This window comes from Sceloporus undulatus, chromosome 6, assembly GCF_019175285.1.
Source record: "Sceloporus undulatus isolate JIND9_A2432 ecotype Alabama chromosome 6, SceUnd_v1.1, whole genome shotgun sequence".
Lineage (NCBI taxonomy): Eukaryota > Metazoa > Chordata > Lepidosauria > Squamata > Phrynosomatidae > Sceloporus > Sceloporus undulatus.
The window spans coordinates 118,131,338-118,152,148 of record NC_056527.1 but is presented as its reverse complement, the minus strand read 5'-3'; the positions used below and the strand labels follow the sequence as shown (position 1 = coordinate 118,152,148).

Here is a 20,811-nt window from a genome sequence, read left to right as displayed (position 1 = left end):
ATTACAGATGTACAGCTGGCCCTCCATTTGCACAGAGGATCTGTTCCAGACCCCCGGCAAAAATGGAGGCTCACGCGTATTCAATCCTCATAGGCTTGAATAGGGCACGCCCCTGTGTGTGCTGCCCGAATGCACACGCCATTGGAATTAACGGAGGTTGCCCCTCCGCTGCGCATAATCGTGGTTGCGGATCTTGTCTGTAATTTTTTTTAAAACGGGAGTTTACATGTGGTTGTAAGGGAGATGTGCGAGGGACATTGGAAACTGGTATCCTTGGTTTTGCTTTTTGAAAGACCTATGTGAGGCAATAGAAAACAAAGCATATTTTAAACCCACACCCCATATCCTCTGACCCCTCTTTGCTCCTTCCTGCAGCTTCTGAGACATTTCTTTTTAGACAAGTACATATCTTGCAATGATTCCAAATAGGTGAGTGTTGCCACCTAGTGGCTGAAAAGAGGATAGCGTAGGCCGCGACCAACCCCTTTTTCCAACCCCACAAGTTTTTCCAACCCCTCACCCGACCCTTTCCCCTAACCCCATAAGGTTTCCAACCCCACAAGTATTGACCAACATCACCCCCCACCCTGCACCCAATACAATGGGTTCCTTCCCCCCCCCCCCCGCCCCAATCCCATGCCACGGTCATTATCGTATTGCCCCATTGAAACCCTGGAAAGATAAATAAATGTATGGCAGATTTGAGGATCCTGGGGTGCAGGGAAGTTTGTGTATGTATGCATGTATGTGTGTGTGTGTGTGTGCATGTGTGTTAGGGTGCAACATGACAGTGAGGTTCTGGTTGCGCAGTCTCATTGTGTGCGCCCTTCCTCATTCCCCAAGTTACTGGCTATTTGTTCCCCCGACGTTCCGCATGCCAGCAAAGAGTGTATTGGAACTGCAAGTCTGAAAATATTAGAGACGCCCCTCAAGATAATGGTGTTGCCACTCAGTGGCCAAATATAGGTATTGCATTTTTTAAGTTTACGGTTTCCCTCCTTGAGAAGGAAATGGGATCGCATATCAATTACTTGTGCCCTCCGTGAATGCAATGTTGCCATCCAGTGGCCAAAAGGGGTATTATGCATTATGGTGGGAGGGGAAGGTGCATTGTCTTCGTTCCCCATAGGACAATGCTGGCACCCAGTAGCCGAAACCAGTAGTCTTTTCTCCTTTTGCTGCAGGAGGTGGAAATCCAGCACACGGAATTGGATTCACTGTAAAGCAAATGTCCCCAACTGGCATTGCAATTCATTTATTTTCTGCAGGGAGGCAAGGCAGAGACAGAAATTGTCAATTAGGTTCTTTCCACGTGCCAAAAGTTGTCGCCACGTGGATGGAGAAAGAGAACTCCGTTTTTAAAACCATGCCACTAGAAGAACTTTAGTCGAATCCAGTTTTTAAAAGGTTATCCCCTTCCTCTGGATCCTGGGGCTACCAAGAGGACAGGAGAGCCTCAGCAACCTGAGCTGGTGAAAGCAAAGTTAGTTCTCTCCTCTCTCCCTGAAAATAACTCTGTATTGTTATATCCGGAAATCCAAAAAACAGCAGCAGTGAAACATGTACATCTCTTGCAATGATTCCAAACAGGAGAATGCCGCCACTTAGTGGCCGAAAAGGGGATAGCATAGGTATTCGTTTCTTTAAAAAATTGTTATGAAACGGAAGATCTTTTTTTCCCTGTAGTAGTTGATGGAGCATTGCTTTCTGTTGGTGGTCAAAAGGATGTTAATGTACATTATTCTGTCCTGTGCCTAACTTGCTTCTTCCTGAAATGGTGTCCGAAGTTATATCGTCCTTGTAGGAAAAGCAAGGTACTGTTACTGCACGGTTTCTGTTTGCATGGAAGACTGGGATAGGTCCATTTAAAAAAATGTTGAGACAAGAACCTTTGACATATGGGAGCCCCAAACCCCCAGTGAATTTGTCACACTTTTGGGGAAAACAATTGGGTCTGTGCCCCTTGCAGCATCGTAATTTCGCCCTCTAGTGGATGGAGGCCATATTGCACCTATGGCTTGAAATGGAAAAGTTCGGGTTTATAATATGGCAAAGTAATTGGCCAAATGGCCTGTGGATTGTCTTCTTCTGGGCCAGAATCCCATGGCGTCCAAAGTCCCAGAGTCTGAAGGCAAGAGGAGGAGAGACCATTCTGGAGGGTGGAAAGGTATTGAGGATTTTTGCAGATGTGAGTTTCGGAAGAGGATCTTTTGTCAAGTGGCCGCTGGAGGTGAGGTACATCTGCGCAGGACGTTCACGCAGGAGGCGAAGGGTCAGAGGAGAACGGAAGCCACCCCCCGACCCTCTGGGCTACGTCGCTTCCGCCTTGGAGCTCTCTTTGACCGGAAGCGCAGAGATGTTCCCTTCCTCTGCTTTCTTGCTCAGGGCCAGCTCCACAACGTTGTGTAAGGAAGGCTCGCGATACAAGGCCACTGGGGAGAGGAAGAGAAAAAGAAAGAAGCAAAAGTTGAAACAGCCTTGCAGAAGGGGAGCACAGAGTCATAACAGACCCCAAGGACCATCTAATCCAACCCCATTCTGCCATGCAGGAACTCTCAATCAAAGCATCCCTGACAGATGGCCATCCAGCCTCTGCTTAAAGACTTCCAAAGGAGGAGACTCCATCACACTCCAAAACATCGGTTGGACCAAAGAGTGAGGACTGCTGCTTTGAAGGAGTTATCCAATCGTATTGAGAAAGAGGTTTCAACCCCCTTGAGACTGTGAAGTCGAAGGTTTTCATGGCTGGCATCCATAGTTTTTTGTGGGTTTTTCGGGCTATGTGGCCATGTTCTAAGAAGATTTTCTTACTGACGTTTCGCCAGCATCTGTGGCTGGCATCTTCCAACTCCCACATAGACTCTGAAGGTGCCAGCCACAGATGCTGGCGAAACATCAGGAAGAAACTCTTCTAGAACATGGCCACATAGCCCGAAAAACCCACAAAAAACCAGGGGAAGCCCAAGCTCTTCTGCTGCTCAATGGTGTCACTAAGGGGGTGCAACCACATTAGGTAACACCATCAAAGGGGTGACATTGGGCAAGGAGCCCAGGTGGCACAGTGGTTAAATGCCTGTACTGCAGCCACTCATTCACAAACCACAAGGTCATGAGTTCGATACCAGCCAGGGGCTCCGGGTCGACTCAGCCTGGCATCCTTCTGTAGGACACTAAAATGAGTACCCAGCTTCTTGGGGGCAATTAGCTTACACTTTGTAAACTGCTTAGTAGTACATTGGTAAGTGGTACAGAAATGTCCTTGCTATTGCTATTGCAAGACTGAGGAGTCACTTGCACGAGGGGTTGAGTGTTCTGGGTCTGTGGAAAGGCTTAGAAATGTTTGGATGGCAACTCCCAGAATCCTCCAGGAAGCATGACTGTACTGGTTATGGGGATTCTGGGAGTTGTCACCCAAAAAAGGTAACATTTCCTATTCTCTGCATATACATGAAGATTATTGTTCACTCTTTCTCTGGATGCAGGTTGATACTACTTCTTTATCCTATGTTTTATATATTTTATATACAGTAAATGCAAAAAAAAAAAAAAGACTGCATGGACCTAAATACAGATCCAACAGTATTGTGCCTCCTTCTTAAACCTGTATTTAAACTTTAGTAAATCCTTCTCTTTCTCTTTGGCTGTGTTTGTTTCACATATGGGTATTTCCCCCTCCCTCAAGCAATTATGATTTTTATCTGTTTTAATAATCAGAAGTTTTTATAAACAGGTAATGCTGTACATTTCATCTGAGATGAGAAAAAGGTTTCTGTTTATACCCCAGATTTCTGTAACTCCATCCTATGGAATCACTGGATTTGTAGTTCTGCACAGTCTTTTTAGCCTGGTGCCTCTCCAAACTACAGATCCCAGGATTTCTGCAGGATGCAGCCATTGCAGTGGTTAAACTGCATTATTTCTATAGTGTAGATACACTTTCTCTCTCTCGTTCTTGCTCACCTTCCAAAAGTTTGGGGAGGAAGTGAGCTGCGGCTTTGGTCTTCTTGACTCGGTTGCCCTTCATCACTTGCCCGTCTTTGTTGATGCCCAAGTACCACGACCGACCGGATTCCCGTTGGCGGTAGAGAGTGGAGGAGTACATGACGTAGTAGTTCTCGAAGACGCACTCCTTGAAACGGCACTCGGTGGTGAAGTGAGCCTGGATCAAGACAGAGGAAGAAGAAGAAGAAGAGGGACATTGCGAAGGTTAAACTGATGCAGAGTCATTTAAAACCAGAATTTTATCAGAATTAGCCAGGAGACCCGGAGCCGACTGGAAAGGAAATCGTCATTTATTTTGCTGCAGTGTTCCCAGAGGAAATACATCCAAATTACCAAGACTCTGGTTCCAAAGCGAACCAAGCTTTTATAGTACTTGGAACAAAGAAAACTACAAATTACATTTGTAAAAACAGATAACGTTGTACATTTCAGATGAGATTAGAGAAGGTTTCCGTTTATACCCCAGATTTCTTCCCAATATTCTGCAATTGGTAACCAATCTTTTTCTACCTTATTTGTTGGTTTATTATCCCCATCGGTGTCAATCTATACATCTCTAGATTTCAATTCTCAGAAACCACGGGCCACACTTTCTGGCGGTTTCTATATAAAAGTCGTATATAAAAAAGTAACTTTTCCAAGCACTGGAGATAGAAGCCTCTTGTATGCAAAGCTGCCACTAATCTGCAATCGTCGGCCGTGCCTCGCCAATCCGGTTTACGCTTCCAAATGGCAAAAACTTCAACAATTGTTGACTATAATCTGCTTTATGGATAAAAGCAGGGTTATTTCCCCCCTTCCCTTCCCTTTACAAATGCTTTTAAATAATCTTAAGTATTTCATTATGGATGGAAAGACAGATTATCTATAGATGGATGGATAATGCGCGTTCGCTGTTGTTGTGTGCCTTTTGGTTGTTTATGGTTTATGGTGACCCTAAAGCAACCCTATTAAAGGGCTTTCTTGGTAAGATTTGTTCAGAGGGGGTTTGCCTTTGCCTCCCAATGAGGCTGAGAGAGTGTGACTTGCTCAATGTCACTCAATGGGTTTCCAGAGCCAAGCGGGGATTCAAACCCAGGTCTCCCAGTGTCCTAGTCCAACGATCAAACCATAGCATTATTATAAGCATGGCATTATTACACCATAATGGTCTAATAATGTGTGTACATGATCGTATCTGGTATCTTTCTATAATTGTATTGGGGTGTGAGTGTCTTAGTGGTAGGGACTGATTTGCTATTGTTACTATTGAGTTCAATAAAGAGTATTGATTATTGCCCCCCCCCCCCCCACATTTCCCATACAACCTTACACTCATTTTATATTCGCGGATTTGATTAATATGTTCTCTCTAGGAATCTCTAGGTCCTCCAGTGCAACTCTATGGTCAACTTTAACTAAGCATTGCACTGAAAGACCTAGAGATTCCTACAGAGAATACTCTCCTAGGCCTTTGTAGCTCCTCCAGCACAACTCTATGGTCAGTGTCTGTCATGCTTTCTATTCTGCATTTTATGAGTTGGCCAAGTGCCGTAAATAAAATTCAATTCAGTTCAGTGTCTGTCGGACGCTGAGCAGAGTTGCGCTGGAGGACCTAGAGATTCCTAGAGAGGTGTTCTCTTAGGTAAGAACAACAGTGTTGTTTTTTTATTTACGGTTTCCCCACATTGAGGGCAAACCCCAGTGCAAGTGGGGGGCCCCACTGTAGAAGATGCCATTCAGCCCCATTGCTCTGGCTTTGAAGCCAAAGGGTGGCCATGACAGCTGTCTGCCACAAGGTGGCACTGCCCAACCCCAGATGGATTGCCAAAGCATGAATTGTCCATTTCTGAAACCATTTGGAAAATTAGGGGGTTTTCTGCAGGATCCCTGGATCCTCATCCCAGAATCGTGAGGCAGAAGGTGCCAAGGGTCCCATCACATTAATGAGAGCAAAATGTCCCAGGAGAGCGTCAAGGCCCCATATGACCATCCCTTTCCTCTCTGCCAAGTCTCTTGAAAGATGTTTAATTGCCATTAAAAGGGAGTTTTTGTAAAAGAAGAAAGTGTACCGCCAACCGATACGGAAAGGAGGAGGTCAATATTTCTCTGGGAAATATTTATTCCAGAGTCAAAAGTGCAGGAGGCTGCGTCTTCAGACACCCAGCTCTCCTTAATCTGGATCCCATATATTTCCACCCAAAAGCAATGCCAGAGGGCATCTGTGCACATTAAGAGTGTCAGTGCATGGAGCCAGTCTGCAAGTGATTGCAGGGGAAGGAGAGAGATGAAGGGAGAGGTGGGCCTTCCAAAATGCGTTTAAACAACTGTTGCTGTCTCTGCCTTCAAGCCATTTCCATCTTATGGTAACCTTAAGGTGACTCTGTCACAATATTTTCTTGGTAAGATTTGCTCAGAGGAGGCTTGCCATTGCCTTCCTTTGAGGCTGAGAGAGTGTGACTTATTGCCCAAGGTCACCCATTGGGTTTCTATGGCCCAGCTGGGAATTGAACTTTGCATTTTCGCTTCTGCTCCTTTCCCCGTCTCTCTCTCTCTCTCTTCCAGAGCCACTTTCTTTCTTTCTTTCTTTCTTTCTTTCTTTCTTTCTTTCTCTCCTTGCATTTGGCATTTCTTGCCTCACTCAGATTGCCAAATATCTGCTGAATTTTGCAGCAAAAGGCATCTGCTGCTAAGAGGTTGGGTTGTTTCTGAGGACAGTTTGATCCATCTAGGGTTGCCATAACTGTCTACCTCCAAACCGGGACAAATGTAAAAAAATGCAGGACAAATGCAGGACAAAATTTGCCTCCAAATGTAGGATATATTTTATAAATGGAAGACATGAACAACTAAAAACCAAAAAATTAATAAATTCAAAAAGCATTAATATAAACGGCAGCAAGCCTTCTCGAAGGCGGAGGACACTCCTTCGCCTCCGGAGAAGGCTTCATCCACCGCAGCTAGACTCCGAGGAGAGGGGCTGCGGTAGTGGCCTCTTTCTTCAGAGCCCAGCTGGGTTGGGAGCCAAGCCTTCTCTGAGGCGGAGGATGCTCCTCCGCCTCTGAGAAAGCTTCACTCATCCCGGCTAGATTCCAAGGAGAGGGGCCGCAACAGTGGCCTCTCTCTTTGGAGCCTAGCTGGGCGGCAAGCCTTCTTGGAGGCAGAGCCACACAGGGCCTAGCCAGTGGGCTGGGCTCCAGAGGAAGAAGCCGTGTGCCATGGCCTCCTCCTCTGGAGCCCAGTCCACTGGCTAGGCCCTGTGCGGCTCCGCCCCAGCCCTCCTTGCAAGAGGAAGGAGGTGGTAGCCGGGAGTTCCAGGACAGCTGCCATATCCGGGACGGGATGTTCCGGACGGTTGAAAAACCGTGAATGTCCCACCTGGAACCGGGATATGGCAAGCCTAGATCCATCCCAAGATATTTTGCTGCCAGAGGCAGAAACGGTGAACAAAACTGCATTATTTCTTCAGAATAGATGCACCATTAGGCCTCATTCCCACTTACAAATAAATCGGTTTGCGATCTGAATCAACGGATGGATTCAATGGCGGAGGAGGTTCACACTGCATTTGTCCCGATTGCATTGTCTTCTTGTAAAATAATCCACTTCTCATTCGCATTGACCAATGATTCGATTCCAAAGGGACCCTTTTTGGTGGATGATCATCTGATCACGTCATAAAAAAGAACTGATTCCGATCCGCATCCCATTCACACTTGCACAGAATCGATTTATTGCAAAAGACTCAGAAAAAAGGAGCGCCAAAACGAAGCGGGTTAAGTGGATCTATCTCATGGCCCTCCTCTCCAAACTGCGTCAGCGATTCGACTCAAGTGCAAATGATGGTCCTTTAAAGCATTTCAAACCAGTTTGCAAACTGGTTTAAAACATAGCGGGAATGAGGCCCTAGTCGTCTTGGCTTCCAGGGAGAATTCAAGCCTGATCTGTTCAAGGACCCCTTTGTTTGTCTTTTTGGCTGTCCATGGGATTTTAGCCATCCATGGGATCCTCAGCACTCTGCTCCAGCACCACATTTCAAATGAAGTGATTTTCTTTCTCTCCGTTTGCTTCACTGTCCAGCTCTTGCATCTGCACATGGTGATAGGAAATACAATAACTTGTTTGATTCTAACATTAGTGCTCAGTCAGTATGACGGCATGGACAGTTGTATATCTTTACTCTTTAGGATCTTGTCTAGTACTTTCATAGCTGCCCTTCTCATTCCTAGACTTCTTCTGATTTCTTGACTGCAATCTCCATTCTGATCCAAGACAAGACTTTATTTCAATTTCCTCATCTTCTGCATTGAATCTATGTAGATCCCCGTGGTCATTGTTTTTGTTTTCTTTATGATCATAGGCAAGCCTGCCTTTGCACTTTCTTCTTTGAATTTCCAATTGCTCCAAGCCCTTGTTGGCTTCTATTAGTAATATGGTGTCATCTGCATATTTTAGATTATTGATGTTCCTTCCTCTTGCCTTCATTCCTCTTGCCTCTGAGCCTAAGCCTGCTCTGCATACAATATTTTCTGCACACAAGTTGAACAAGAAGGGCGATAATATACAACCTCCTCACCTGACCTCTTTGCCAATTGGGAACCATTCTCTTTCTGTTTGTTCTGTTCTGAGAGCAGCCTCTTGTCCTGAGGTTTGCCACACGAGGCTGGAAATACCCCACGCTCATCTTCTTCCTCTGGCAAGTATAGGAGCAGATTCAATCGCCTAACCATGGGGTGTCTTTTTGACCGACTGCCAACGTTTTCTCTTGCTCTGCCCAAAGGCAGTGCCGCAGGGACACTCCGCCTGCTTCCTGCGGCCCAAAGCCCAAAGGAGGAATCGGGGCTTATTCCTGGTGTTTTGAAGTAGCTCTCTTCTCCATTTTCAATGAGTGGCATCAGCCACCAGCAACCTGGGGACTTCTAGATGTGTTCACTACAAAACCCATCCTCCGCAGAGGGCCATGGATGATGGTGCTGGCAGTTCAATGCAACTGGAAGGAAGACCTCAAATTGCTGGAGACCAGATCCTCTTGTCTTATTTTGCTCCGTTATCCTCTCTCATTTTTCTCTCCCCTTCCTTCCTTCCTTCCTTCCTTCCTTCCTTCCTTCCTTCCTTCCTTCTATCCTCCCTTCCTTTTATCCTTCCTTCCTTGCATCCTCCCTTCTATCCTTCCTTCCTTCATTTTATCCTTCCTTCCATCTATCTTCCCTTCCTTTTATCTTTCCTTCTTCCTTCTATCCTTCTTTCTTTTTATCCTTCCTTCCTTCCTTTTATCCTTCCTTCTATTCTTCCTTCCTTCCTTCCTTCTCCTCCTCCTCCTCCTCCTCTGCTGTCTCTTTCACTCCCTTGCTCACAAAGAAGCCATCACCCTCCACTGGCCTCATCCTTTCTGACAGGCACCATCTTCCCAGGGAAAACGCTTTCTCTGCCCGTGGATCCGGGTGACCTCTCTGTGCAGCCGATAAATGATTCATCGCTTCTCCGCACTCTTGCTCAAAAATCCCTCTCCTTCTCCTCCGCCAGCTTTCTTTCTCCATCAGCCATGGGCCTGGCCACCCTCCCACACACCCCTCTTGCCTCCAAGGGAGCCCAGAAACACCCAAGGCCTTTCCCCAGACTGCTAAAACAACAACCAAACAACTGGTTTTGCCAAAAATGTGCCCAGAGATGCATATCTCGGTTTGCTGGCTGGTGGCCACATTTGCCGCAGGCATGGCACCTTCCTGGGCAAAGCCTGGGGACAGGTTGGCACAGCATCTCTTGGACGAGAGAAGAAGGATCTGGCCTGGATTTGGAAGGGAGACCACCAGCAAGAAAGACCAGGGCTCTTCAAGAGGTTTGAGGGTGGGGTCGGTGGGGACACCTGCAAATTTATTTATTTTGATTAACATATTTATTTATTTATAACAATAAAACTTAATACCTTTACAATACACTCATCCCTCCACATTTGTGGCTTTGACTTCTGCAGATTTGATTGTTCATGGATTTTATTAGCATGTTCTCTCTAGGCATCTCTAGGTCCTCCAGTGCAACTCTGTGGCCAACTTTAACCAAAAGTCGCACTGAAGGACCTAGAGATTCCTAGAGAGAACACTCCACGAGGCATTTGTAGATCCTCCAGCACAATTCCATGGTCAATGTCTGTCGAACGTTGACCACAGAGTTGCCCTGGAGGACCTAGATATTCCTAGAGAGGTGTTCTCCCAGGTAAAAACCTAAAAGTGTTTTTGTTATTTGCGGTTCTTCCACATTCATGGGGGTCCTGTGCCCCTAACCCCAGCAAATGTGGAGGGACGAGTGTATATACCTTCACAATACCTAATCTGTCTCCTCCCCCCAAATTATCACATACCCCTTTTGCACACAGACATAAATTCACAATCTTCATGCTCTCTTTCATCTCTCTCTCTCTCTCTCTCTCTCTCTCTCACACACACACACACACGTTCATGCACAACCCATTTGCACAGCGGGATATGCTCACCAATACTCATTCTCCCCTTCTTTTCAACCCCTTACACCGATGCATGTGGGCACCTCTGCCCCACTCCTGTTGTGCACGTGCCAGCCTTTTATGCCAGCCTTTTGTGTTGCACACCATTGCGTATGAGGGGAGCATTGGGGAGTTGGAAAGGGGATTGTCATAGGCCCAGGCAGACAGCAAAAAAGGCTGCAAAGAGGCATGATGTGCTCCCTCCCGGATCGGATTCGGGGTCAGGGAATTCTCTCTTGGGAGACCTCTTTAAAGAGGGCAGCTTCTAATTGCGGATGAAAGGAAGGAAGCCAGGGAAGGGAGGAAGGAAAGAAGAAACAAAGAAGAGGGGGAAGGAGAATTGGAGAGAAGAGAAATGCACCTCACTTTGCAAACCATCCACCAAATTCCAGCCCCACATATCCTTGGGAAAGCAGGGGTTCCCATGCAATTGTGTGGGGTGGGTTTGGGGATGGGGAGAAGAGAGTGCTTCTTTCCTCATTTCAAAATCTGATGTCTGAACATGTCCTTCTTCACTAAAATGTTGCACAAACCACAACTGGGGCTGCATCCACACTAGAAGAATAACCTGGTTTGGCACTGCTTTGGATACCCTCCTGTGCACACACTCCAGCTTATCCATATCGTTCTTGAATTGTGATGCCCAGAGCCCCAGCATTACAGTTGAGGCCTAACCAAAACAGAATAGAGTGAGACTATTACTTTCCTTGATCTAGACACTATACTGCTATTGATGCAGCCTAAAATCACATTGGCCTTTTTAGCTGCCGCATCACACTGTTGGCCCATGTTCAACTTGTTGTCTACTAAGATCTTTTTCATACATCCTGCTTTCAAGCCAAGTGTTGCTCCCATCCTATATTTGTCATCTCATTGCTCCTCTACCTGACATTCTTCCCTGTCGAAATCCACTTTGTTTGGCCCAGCTCTAAACTCTCAAGGCCATTTTGAGTCCTGAACCTGGAAGCCGAAGCAGAAGAGTCAAGAAAGGGAGGTACTCACAGAGGTATAGAGATAGCCTTCGGCATTCATGGCTATGTACTGGCCCGATTTGGTGCTCTGTATGGCAACCACGCGGAGGCCCACTGGGATCAGGTTGAAGAGCGCTGTTGCGGAGGGAGAGAAAACAAGATCTTGTATGAACATAAAGTTACTCATGAGCAAAAGGGAGGGAGGCAGGAGAGGAGGCAAGGGTCAAGAACTGGGGTCCCCAAATTGCTGGGATGGGAACTTTAAACTGACGAGAGATGGGAGCCAGGAGGACTTCGAGGTTCTTTAGAAGGAAGGAGGAACTATAGAGCAAAGGTGTGGAATCACAGAATCGTATAGAGCAGGAAGGGGCCACAAGGAACATCTAATCCAACCCTCCCAGCATCACCATGCAGGAATCCTTTTCCAAACTCATTTACAGACACAACTTCAGTGGCGTATTCCTGCTGGGAGGGTTGGATTATATGTTCCCTTTGGTCCTTTCCAGCTGTAGAATCTCCTTTTGGAGCCTCTTTTTGTGAGGGCAAATTGGGTCCAAACCAAATTTCTAATGTGAATCTTTGGTTCTAGAGATTTTATTTGGTCTGCAGCTCCCATCAAGCAAACGTTGGTCCTGGATTGTGGGAGCTGCAGTCCGAAACAACGGGAAGTTCAAGGAATATTTATGGGAATACCCATGTCTGCAGTAGAGAAAGGCCTCAGGGAGGGAAAGCAAGCTCTGAGGTCTTTTGGGATGGCAGCCAGGAGATGGGAAAGACCAGGGCTTGGAATAAATTACCTTTCTGGGGACTACAACTCCCATGAATAGTCTTGCAGGAGTGGGAAATGTGGCCCCAAAATATTACTTTTTCCAAACTCTGGTTCTGTGCGCAGGGATTGGGCCCAAGCTGGACATGAAGGGGTCAGTATGCCAAGGGACCTTGTAGCACCATTGAGACTAAATGAGTGAATGATGTTCTAGTGTAAGCTAGACTTGATCTACTTCCTCAGATGCATGGAGTGAACCAGTGCCTAGGAAGGACCTTCAGGTAGATTTGTAACATAAGCTTTCCTAGACTTAGTCAACTTCTTCAGATGCATGGAGTGAACTGGTGCCCAGGAAGGACCTTTAGGTAGACCTATAGGTAGAAGGAGTTTTAGGTAGACTTATAGTATATTTGCTTAAATGCATGGAGTGAAGTGGGCATAAGCTTTTTAAAGTCTACTTCCTCAGACGCATGGAACAAACAGGGCATAAACTTTCCTAGACTTGGTCTACTTCGTCAAGATGCATGGGGCGAACTGGTGCCTGGGAAGGACCTTTTAGCTAGACTTGTAGCATAAGCTTTCCTAGGTCTACTTGCTTAAATGCATGGAGTGAACTGGCATCAGCTTTGGTAGACTGAAGTTTACTTCCTCTGGTGCAGGAGTGAGCATGGAGGAAAAGCTTGGCTAGGCAGGACTCTTCCGCCCGGAGGGACCAATTCCTTAGCAGGTGCTGTGTGCCTTTGGCAAGGGCCTCAGGTGGCAGGTGGTTCCCCAAGGGCCATTTTGACAAAGCTGCCTGCTAAAGAGCCCCGTGTGCGGCAGGGAAGAGGGCGGCTGGCGTGCCACCGAACCACGGTTGGGCTGCTACTTGGTATTCGGAGTAGGTGGCCAAGCAGGGCATGTGCTGGGCACTGAGCCTGAAATGGAGGGAACAAGGATCATCAATCATGCGTGGCCCTTCCTCCCTCCTTCTCTGGGAGGCTGAGACTCAATTATAAGGAGACAGAAAGAGAGGCAGAGATGGGTGGAAAAGGGGAGGAGGAGGAGAAGGAGAGAGGGAAGGAAAGGAGGAGGAGAGGGAAGGAGCACAGATGGTGCAGACAAGGGCACAGCGGAGGCTGTCTCTCTCTGCAGCTGGGAGATCCTCTCACAGAACCATCCCTTCCTCCCCAGATTCCCCCAGTAGACACATGGCCAGAATCACATGCAAAATAAGGGGATCCCTCTCTGTCTTTTGCACCTGAATGTCCAAAACAGATAGTTGATGGTGCATCAGACATAGCTGGAATCACTCCTGCCAAGCAAAGAAGCAATGTCTCCCAGGTCAAACCTCAGCCAAAGCTCAGGAAAACTGGCAGCCAGAAATCCCCCAACAAGACAGCATGGCCAAGGGGAGTTATGGCAGTTTCTAGCCCAAACAAGGTAACTTCTTTGAGCTCTGAACCTCTCATGGGAGGATTCTGGGTATGGGCATTCTGGAGCAAGAGACACCTCATCATCAGTCCAATGCATTGGGAGTTTGGGGGGGGGGGACCCATGTTGGATTTGTGTTTCTGTGTCAGCATGTGCATGTTTGCACATATGTGCATGCACACAGACACAGAAGTAGGCTTCTAAACCTATAGTTTCTGCAATGCTATGGTCTCTCAACATTTCCCATATTAAAACTGGGTCAGGTGTGGCCAAGCAAAAACTGAATGTGGTCACAATGGGCGAAAAGAAAGATGCACACAAGCTGGAAAAATCTGCAGCAGTTTGCTTTTGCCTTGGCCAACTGGGAAGAGTGAGATTCCACCTTTCCTCTCCTCTCTTCCTTCTGTGTTGGTTGAGAGCAAACTCCTTTTGCACTTAGAACTTCACTTTGCAGCAATGGAAGGAAGCTGAAGATAAAGGAGGGGAAAGTGGGAGGAGGAGAAAGAAAGTGGGACATTTTAAAAGCAGGCCAAAAAGTGGGATGGAAGAGGATTAAATGGAGACTGTCGCAGCCAAATCAGGATAGTTGGAGGGTTTGCAATCTGGCAACTGCCTTTGCCATGGAAATGGGCAATGCCATGCTTGTATTCTGGGTCTGAGCATCACTGTAGGTGATGGGTCACAATGTTACAACAACACGGGCCCAATTAAAGGGGAAGGTCTCCTGCATGCTCCCCCTTCTTCTCCTTGCCCCAAATGAGCTAGACTTCCAAGTCCACCCTCCAGGCCTTGAAGAAAGCTGGGCCAGGAACCCCCCCCCCCCTCAAAAGAGATCCTCCTGCCCTTACTGAAACCGTTGGTATCTTCTCTCGTCCCGTCGATGGTGCCGTCAGGGTGGACTTGGAGGTAATAGCCATGCCGGCAGAAGAGCTTGGTGACAATGCCTTTCAGCTGAGGTTCTGCAGCCGCCCCACGAACCGGCCGAGGAAGAAAACCAAAGGAGAGACACAGAAAGGAAGAGAATAAGAAATGGTACAATGCAAGAGAAACCCAGAAGCAAGTGAGGAAATAGAGAAATGCCATATCTAAATGTATGGGGAGAAACCCAGCAAGGTAAAACCAAGGTCTCTCCATGATGATCTTGAGTCTAAATATCTCCACCCAAAAAGGGAATAAATCTTTCCATGAAAGCTCCCCTTCCTATCATTCGGATTCCTTGGACTGAGCATGGTGGTATGGTTGATTGATTGATTGATTGATTGACATTACAGGTATGAATCTGCAAGAACTTAGAAGAACAGTGGAGGAGATGTCTCATCCACAGGATTGCCATGAATTGAGATTGACTCGAGGGTGGTTAACAACAACTATCATCATCATCATCATCATCATCATCATCATCATCATCATCATCATTTTTTGCGTGTCTTTAATTCTATTGTTCATTTAAACTGTGAGCTGCTCTGGGGAGGAAGCAGGACATAAATATACTATTCTTTTTGTGGTTGTCGTTATTTCCCAGACCAGGACTCAAGGCAGCTATCAAAGGTTAAAACATATACAGCATTAAAATTCACATCATACAAATATGATCAAACTAACAATAGAACTAAGGCCTAAATATTCTAAAGGTATCAGGTTTTTGTCTGATTTTAGAAGCTAAGCTGGGTCAGCCCTGGTTAGGATTTGGATGGGAGACTGCCAATGGAGACCAAGTACTGGAGATAATATTTCAGAGGAAGGGACTGGCAAAATCTCCTCTGAGTGTTCCTTGCTTTGCCTAAAGAAACCCCATGAAATTCATGGGGCCGCCATAAATTGAGAGGCAACTTGAAGGAACATGCACTTAGAAGCTAAGTAGGGTCAGCCCTGGTTAAACTTGGATGTGAGGGAGACCACCAATGAATTCCATGTGCTGTTGGCTCTATTTCAGAGGAAGGAACTGGCAAAATCACCTTTATGTATTCCTTGCCTAAGAAAACTCATCCAGTCTCCATAGGTCAACAGACAACTTGAAGGCACACATGGACACACAAATGTGGTGCAGTGGTTTGTGTGTCAGACTACGACTCTGGAGACCAGGGTTCAAATCACCATTCACCCATGGAAAGCCATTAAAAACCTTGTAGAACTACAAATCCCAGGATTCCACAGGACGGAGCCACAGCACTTAAAGTGGTGCCAAACTGCATTATTTCTACAGTGTAGATGCACCGACAGTTTAAAACAGAATATAGTTAAAACCAATCCTACCAGTCGTTTTTTCTTCAAACTGCACATTAAATAAGCTTTACTTAGTTATTTACTCAGTAACTTTTCCAAGACAATAATGTTTATGTCTACACAGTCAAGGTTTTAAAATTCTCTACCAGAAAAACCCATGTCAGTGCCATTCATTCTGAAGGTAGCCGCTAAAGACAGCTACTAAGGACAGTGGCTAAATGTGGTCAAGACCAATGACCGCCTTTAGGGCTTGGTGCCCAATTTTTGGGAAGGCAATCAGTTTTCTGGATTCAATGTCTGGAATAGACAGGGAAAGTCCTGATTTTATCCTTGCATTTATGGTCATTTTCTTCCCGGTGGGGTGCAAATGGATATATATTCCTCTGCAGTATTTTTTCCATTTGGGAATTTCTTGATGTGTTTTGGAAGAAGCACAAGGGATGCTGTTTTTTGTGCAAAATCCTCTTTTCTGCAAAGGAAACAGGATATTCTGATCAGGAGGCCCATTTTCTATACAGAAAACAGATACATGTATGAATATATGTGTGTACACACACACACACACACACACACACACATATCACACAAAACCACATGCTCTTCTTTTCAAAAGACGTTCCAATGCAAAAATTGCACTCTATTCTGCCAGGACAGAAACCCTTCCTTCTTTAGAGGAAAAGCTTCCCCCATGGGATTTTTGCTCCTCACCTCATATCAGATGTCTAGGAGCCTTTGCTGAGAAAAACGTTGGCACCCTTTGCAGGTGTGTATGTGTGTTCTTGGTTTCGCTAAGGGATCCAGCTTCAGACAGTCTTGGATGAAACTGATTATCTAGACCCATTTCAAACTGGCTTCCGGGCAGGTCACGGGGTTGAGACGGCCATGGTCGCCTTGGTCGATGATCTCCGTCTGAGCATTGACAGGGGAAGCGTGTCCCTGTTGGTGCTCTTGGACATCTCAGCGGCTTTCGATACCATAGACCATGGTATCCTTCTGGGGCGCTTGGCAGAGGTGGGAATCGGGGGCACTGCGCTCCAGTGGTTCCGGTCCTACCTCTCCGGGAGGTCCCAGATGGTGCAGCTGGGAGACGTGTGCTCCGACGAGAGGCCCCTTAAAACCGGGGTCCCTCAAGGAGCCATTCTGTCTCCCACGCTCTTTAACATTTACATGAAACCGCTGGGAGAGATCATCCGGAGACATGGGGCGCGGGGTTATCAGTACGCTCATGACACCCAAATCATTTTCTCTATGTCTCCGACTGATGCAGTGACCAAGGATGGCGTCTCTCCTCTCGTGGCCTGTCTGGAGTCAGTAATGGGCTGGATGAGGGAAAACCGACTCAAGCTGAATCCAGAGAAAACGGAGGTACTTGTGATAGGTTCCCCTGGTCCAGGAATGGCGGTGGTTCCACCTGTCCTGAATGGGGTCACGCTCCCTGTGAAGGGCTCCTTACGCAGCCTGGGGGTGCTTCTTGACTCGTCGCTTCACCTGACTGCTCAGGTGAATGCGACGGTCAAGAGCACCTGTCATCAGCTTCGGCTTATTCGCCAGCTGCGTCCATACCTGGCCCAGAGGGACCTAGAAACTGTTGTACATGCTCTGGTAACCTCGAGACTGGATTTCTGCAATGTACTCTACATGGGGCAACCCTTATACCAAACCCGGAAGCTGCAAATGGTGCAGAATATGGCAGCCAGGCTGGTCACTGGCGCTTCCAGGGCCAGCCATATAACACCTGTGCTGAAAGATCTCCATTGGCTGCCCATCCGCTTCCGGGCTCAATTACCATTACCTATAAAGCCCTAAATGGCTTGGGCTCAGGATATCTAAAAGACCGCCTCTCCCCGTACATTCCGCCTCGCACCCTCAGAACGTCTGGGCAGCAATTACTGAAGGTACCTGGGGCTAGATTATCCTCCACCACACGGAGGACATTTTCCACTGCTGCCCCAGTCCTTTGGAATACGCTGCCCATTGAGCTCCGCTCGACTACCACCCTGGCCCAATTCAGGAAGGACCTGAAAACCTTCGTGTTCCAACAGGCATTCCTCGACTAAAATCCTGTGGGCCTCCCTCCTCTTCCGTGGCCAAGAGGTTGGGCTATGGGGCTTTTTTGCCTGTTATTTTTATTGTTGCATGGATGACTTTGATGTAAATGTATTTTAATGTTTTATGTATTGCTGTTTTAACCTTGCTGTAAGCTGCCCTGATCGCAGGAAGGAGCGGGATAAAAATAAAAACTTTATTATTATTATTATTAACAAGAACCAAAGAAGGGCCCACACATCATGGTCCATTTTGGGGCAAAATGCACTCAGGAGAAGATGGGTGCCCTGTACTCCTAGACCTTCCCCCCAAAATCCAGGGTTGACCCCCATCTATTTGCTCTCCTTTTCCTTTGCCTCCGCAACTTGGGTGGCATGCGGCTGTGTCCTGCACATTGGCACGACTGCAAATGGCACACGGCTGGAGCAAAATTGTCCCTGACGGAAGGCCCCTGGGAGCTGGCGAGCCGGAGAGCGAAGACCGTGATGCGGGTAGACATGAGAGCCATCCAAATGGATTTTTCTGTGTTGCCAGAGTGGACCCTGCATTTGTCGCCCCTTAAATTTCATATATCTTGCATTCCAGCATCCAACAGGCTTTCAGAGATGATCTCAGCTGACAGAATAGGAGCCAAATGATCTTGAATGAATGGACATCTCCATCTCTTTCTCTACCACTGAGAGGCTGAGAGCCTAGATAGGGATGTAGCGATATCTGCACATGGAGGTATGATTGTGCATTGCAAGGCTTGTATTTGACAGCAAGGTTGCACAACCGAACCAAGATGACAAAGGTGCAGCTGAAGGCACACCCCTCATGGATGTGAATCCATGTGAAACGCACAGCTGACTACAATGTGCAATGCAAACCCATGTGCAATGTGTGCCGCCTTAGGTCCCTTTCTAGTGGAGAAAGGTGGCATAAAAATGAAATAAATAAGTAAGTGCAATGCAAATTCATGGGGGATATGGATCCCTGCAATGATGCACACACCTATGTGCAATGTGAGCCACCTTAGGTTCCTTTCTGAGAGAAAGGTAACATGGATATTAAATCAATACATAATTGAAAATAAATAAATGTGCAATGCAAACCCATGTGAAACACGGATCCATGTGCAATGCAAATCCATGGGGAATATGGATCTCTCTGCCCATGCACACTCACGTACAGTGTGTGGTGCACACCTATATGGAACACAAAACCATGTGCAATTCAAATCCATGGGGAATATGGATCCCTGCAATTATGCGCACACCTAAATGCAGTGTGAGCTGCCTTAGGTCTCTTTCTCAGGGAGAAAGGCAGCATAGAAATAAACAAACAAACAAATAAATGAAAATAAATAAATAAATAAATGTGCAATGCAAACCCATGTGGAACACAGATCCAAGTGAAATGCAAATCCACGGGGAATATGGATCTCTGTGCCAAGGCACACTCATGTATAATCTGCAATGCAAACCCATGTGGAATATGGATCTGGGCACCAATGCACATCCTTGTGGGATATGGAACCATGCACCACTGCACATCCATGAGAAATGCACATCCAGGAGCACTCCTGCTTCCACCATCTGGAACAGATGTTCCTTTGGAGACAAGAATGCCCAGCCGCTTTTATTCAGAGAACTTCAAGCTTGCATATGCCATGAGCAGGATTCTAGCAGAGTTTTCCCAGAGCGGAGCCATTCGGTTCCATTCCTGTCTCGCGGAAGAAAGACGAGGCAAATCTTCCACGCAGGAAACCCTGCAGATGGTCTGGATGTGAGCCAGCCGCCGGCAACGGAGGCCCATCGGGTGCTGAGGTTGTTTTTCCACACCTTCAAGTCAATTCTGATTTATGGCAACTCTGTTGTAGCATTTTCTTGACCAGATTTTTTCAGGAGAATCAGTTGCTGAGGTTTTCCTCTGAGGCTGAGAGAGTGTCACTTGCGCAAGATCGAATGCAACAATCAAGGGGAACATCTTCTTGTCTGAATCACTGGTATCATGCTTTTAATCGTATCTGGACTTCATATATCAGTATATTCTGGTAAATTATATATTTTAACCTGCCTTGATCCTTTTGGAAAGATAGGACATAAATAAATCTATTACTACTACTACTACTACTACTAGTATTATTGCTTACATTCTGGAATCTCTTCTAATATGTGCTGCATGTCTCTTTTGAAACACCCATAACTGGTCATAATAATAGTTTTGAATACATTTTTTGACATCTTTAACATTTTAAAGTACTTTACTTGATCCAGTTTGGATAATCTAGTGTTCTGACTTGCCCAAGGTAAGGTCACCAATGACTGAGCAAGGATTCGAACCCTGGTCTCCTGGAGTCCTAGTCCAACACTTAAAGCCCTACACGTTGCTGGAGTTATTCCTGTAGCAGCTATCCCCAGAGTTATTCACAGCCCCATTAATTTTAGCTGAGGACTCACAGCCCCATTCCCCAAAACCATAAAGCTGTTTCCTTTTCACTTTGCTGTGAGCATCTGGAATATTTACGCCGGTTTTATAGCCATACATTCGCCGCACTTGTCAGCTCCACTCTGTTACTGTAAATGCAAAATATTTTTACACCTCTCAGTGTAGCAGAAGCCAAAAAAGAACCTTCCTGGAATATCCCCAAAAACGAAGGAGACACGGTCCTCAATCTGGAACCAAACTATAGCTTGAAAAACTCCTTTCTGAAACCTCCTTGAAGAGTTACTGCCTTTCTCTGAAGCTGAGTGTCATCAAGCGCGCATTTGAACCCTGGTCTCCTGGAGTCCTAGTCCAACGCTCAAAGCCCTGCGCCAGGCTGGAGTTAGGTGTACACATGCTCTCCAATGCTTCACAGGAGTTTATCACACTGGGGCTGTTTTCAGCATTAAAAAGAGATGAAAGCGCATTTAAAGCATCCTGCAAATAAA

The 20,811-nt window shown here is 46.5% G+C and overlaps 1 protein-coding gene across 1 annotated transcript in view; it reads right to left on the bottom strand.

The window, feature by feature from the left end:
• Positions 1 to 1,348: 1,348 nt before the first annotated feature.
• The window catches only part of FGF11 (fibroblast growth factor 11), a 48,236-nt gene continuing 28,773 nt past the window's right edge, over positions 1,349 to 20,811 (bottom strand). The window contains exons 2-5 of the mRNA XM_042474161.1: positions 14,476 to 14,586; positions 11,480 to 11,583; positions 3,961 to 4,159; positions 1,349 to 2,432 (exon numbers count right to left, since the gene is read on the bottom strand). Of these exons, the coding sequence (XP_042330095.1) occupies positions 2,311 to 2,432; positions 3,961 to 4,159; positions 11,480 to 11,583; positions 14,476 to 14,586 (536 nt within the window). The 3' untranslated portion in view covers positions 1,349 to 2,310. The remainder of the gene's footprint in view (positions 2,433 to 3,960; positions 4,160 to 11,479; positions 11,584 to 14,475; positions 14,587 to 20,811) is intronic.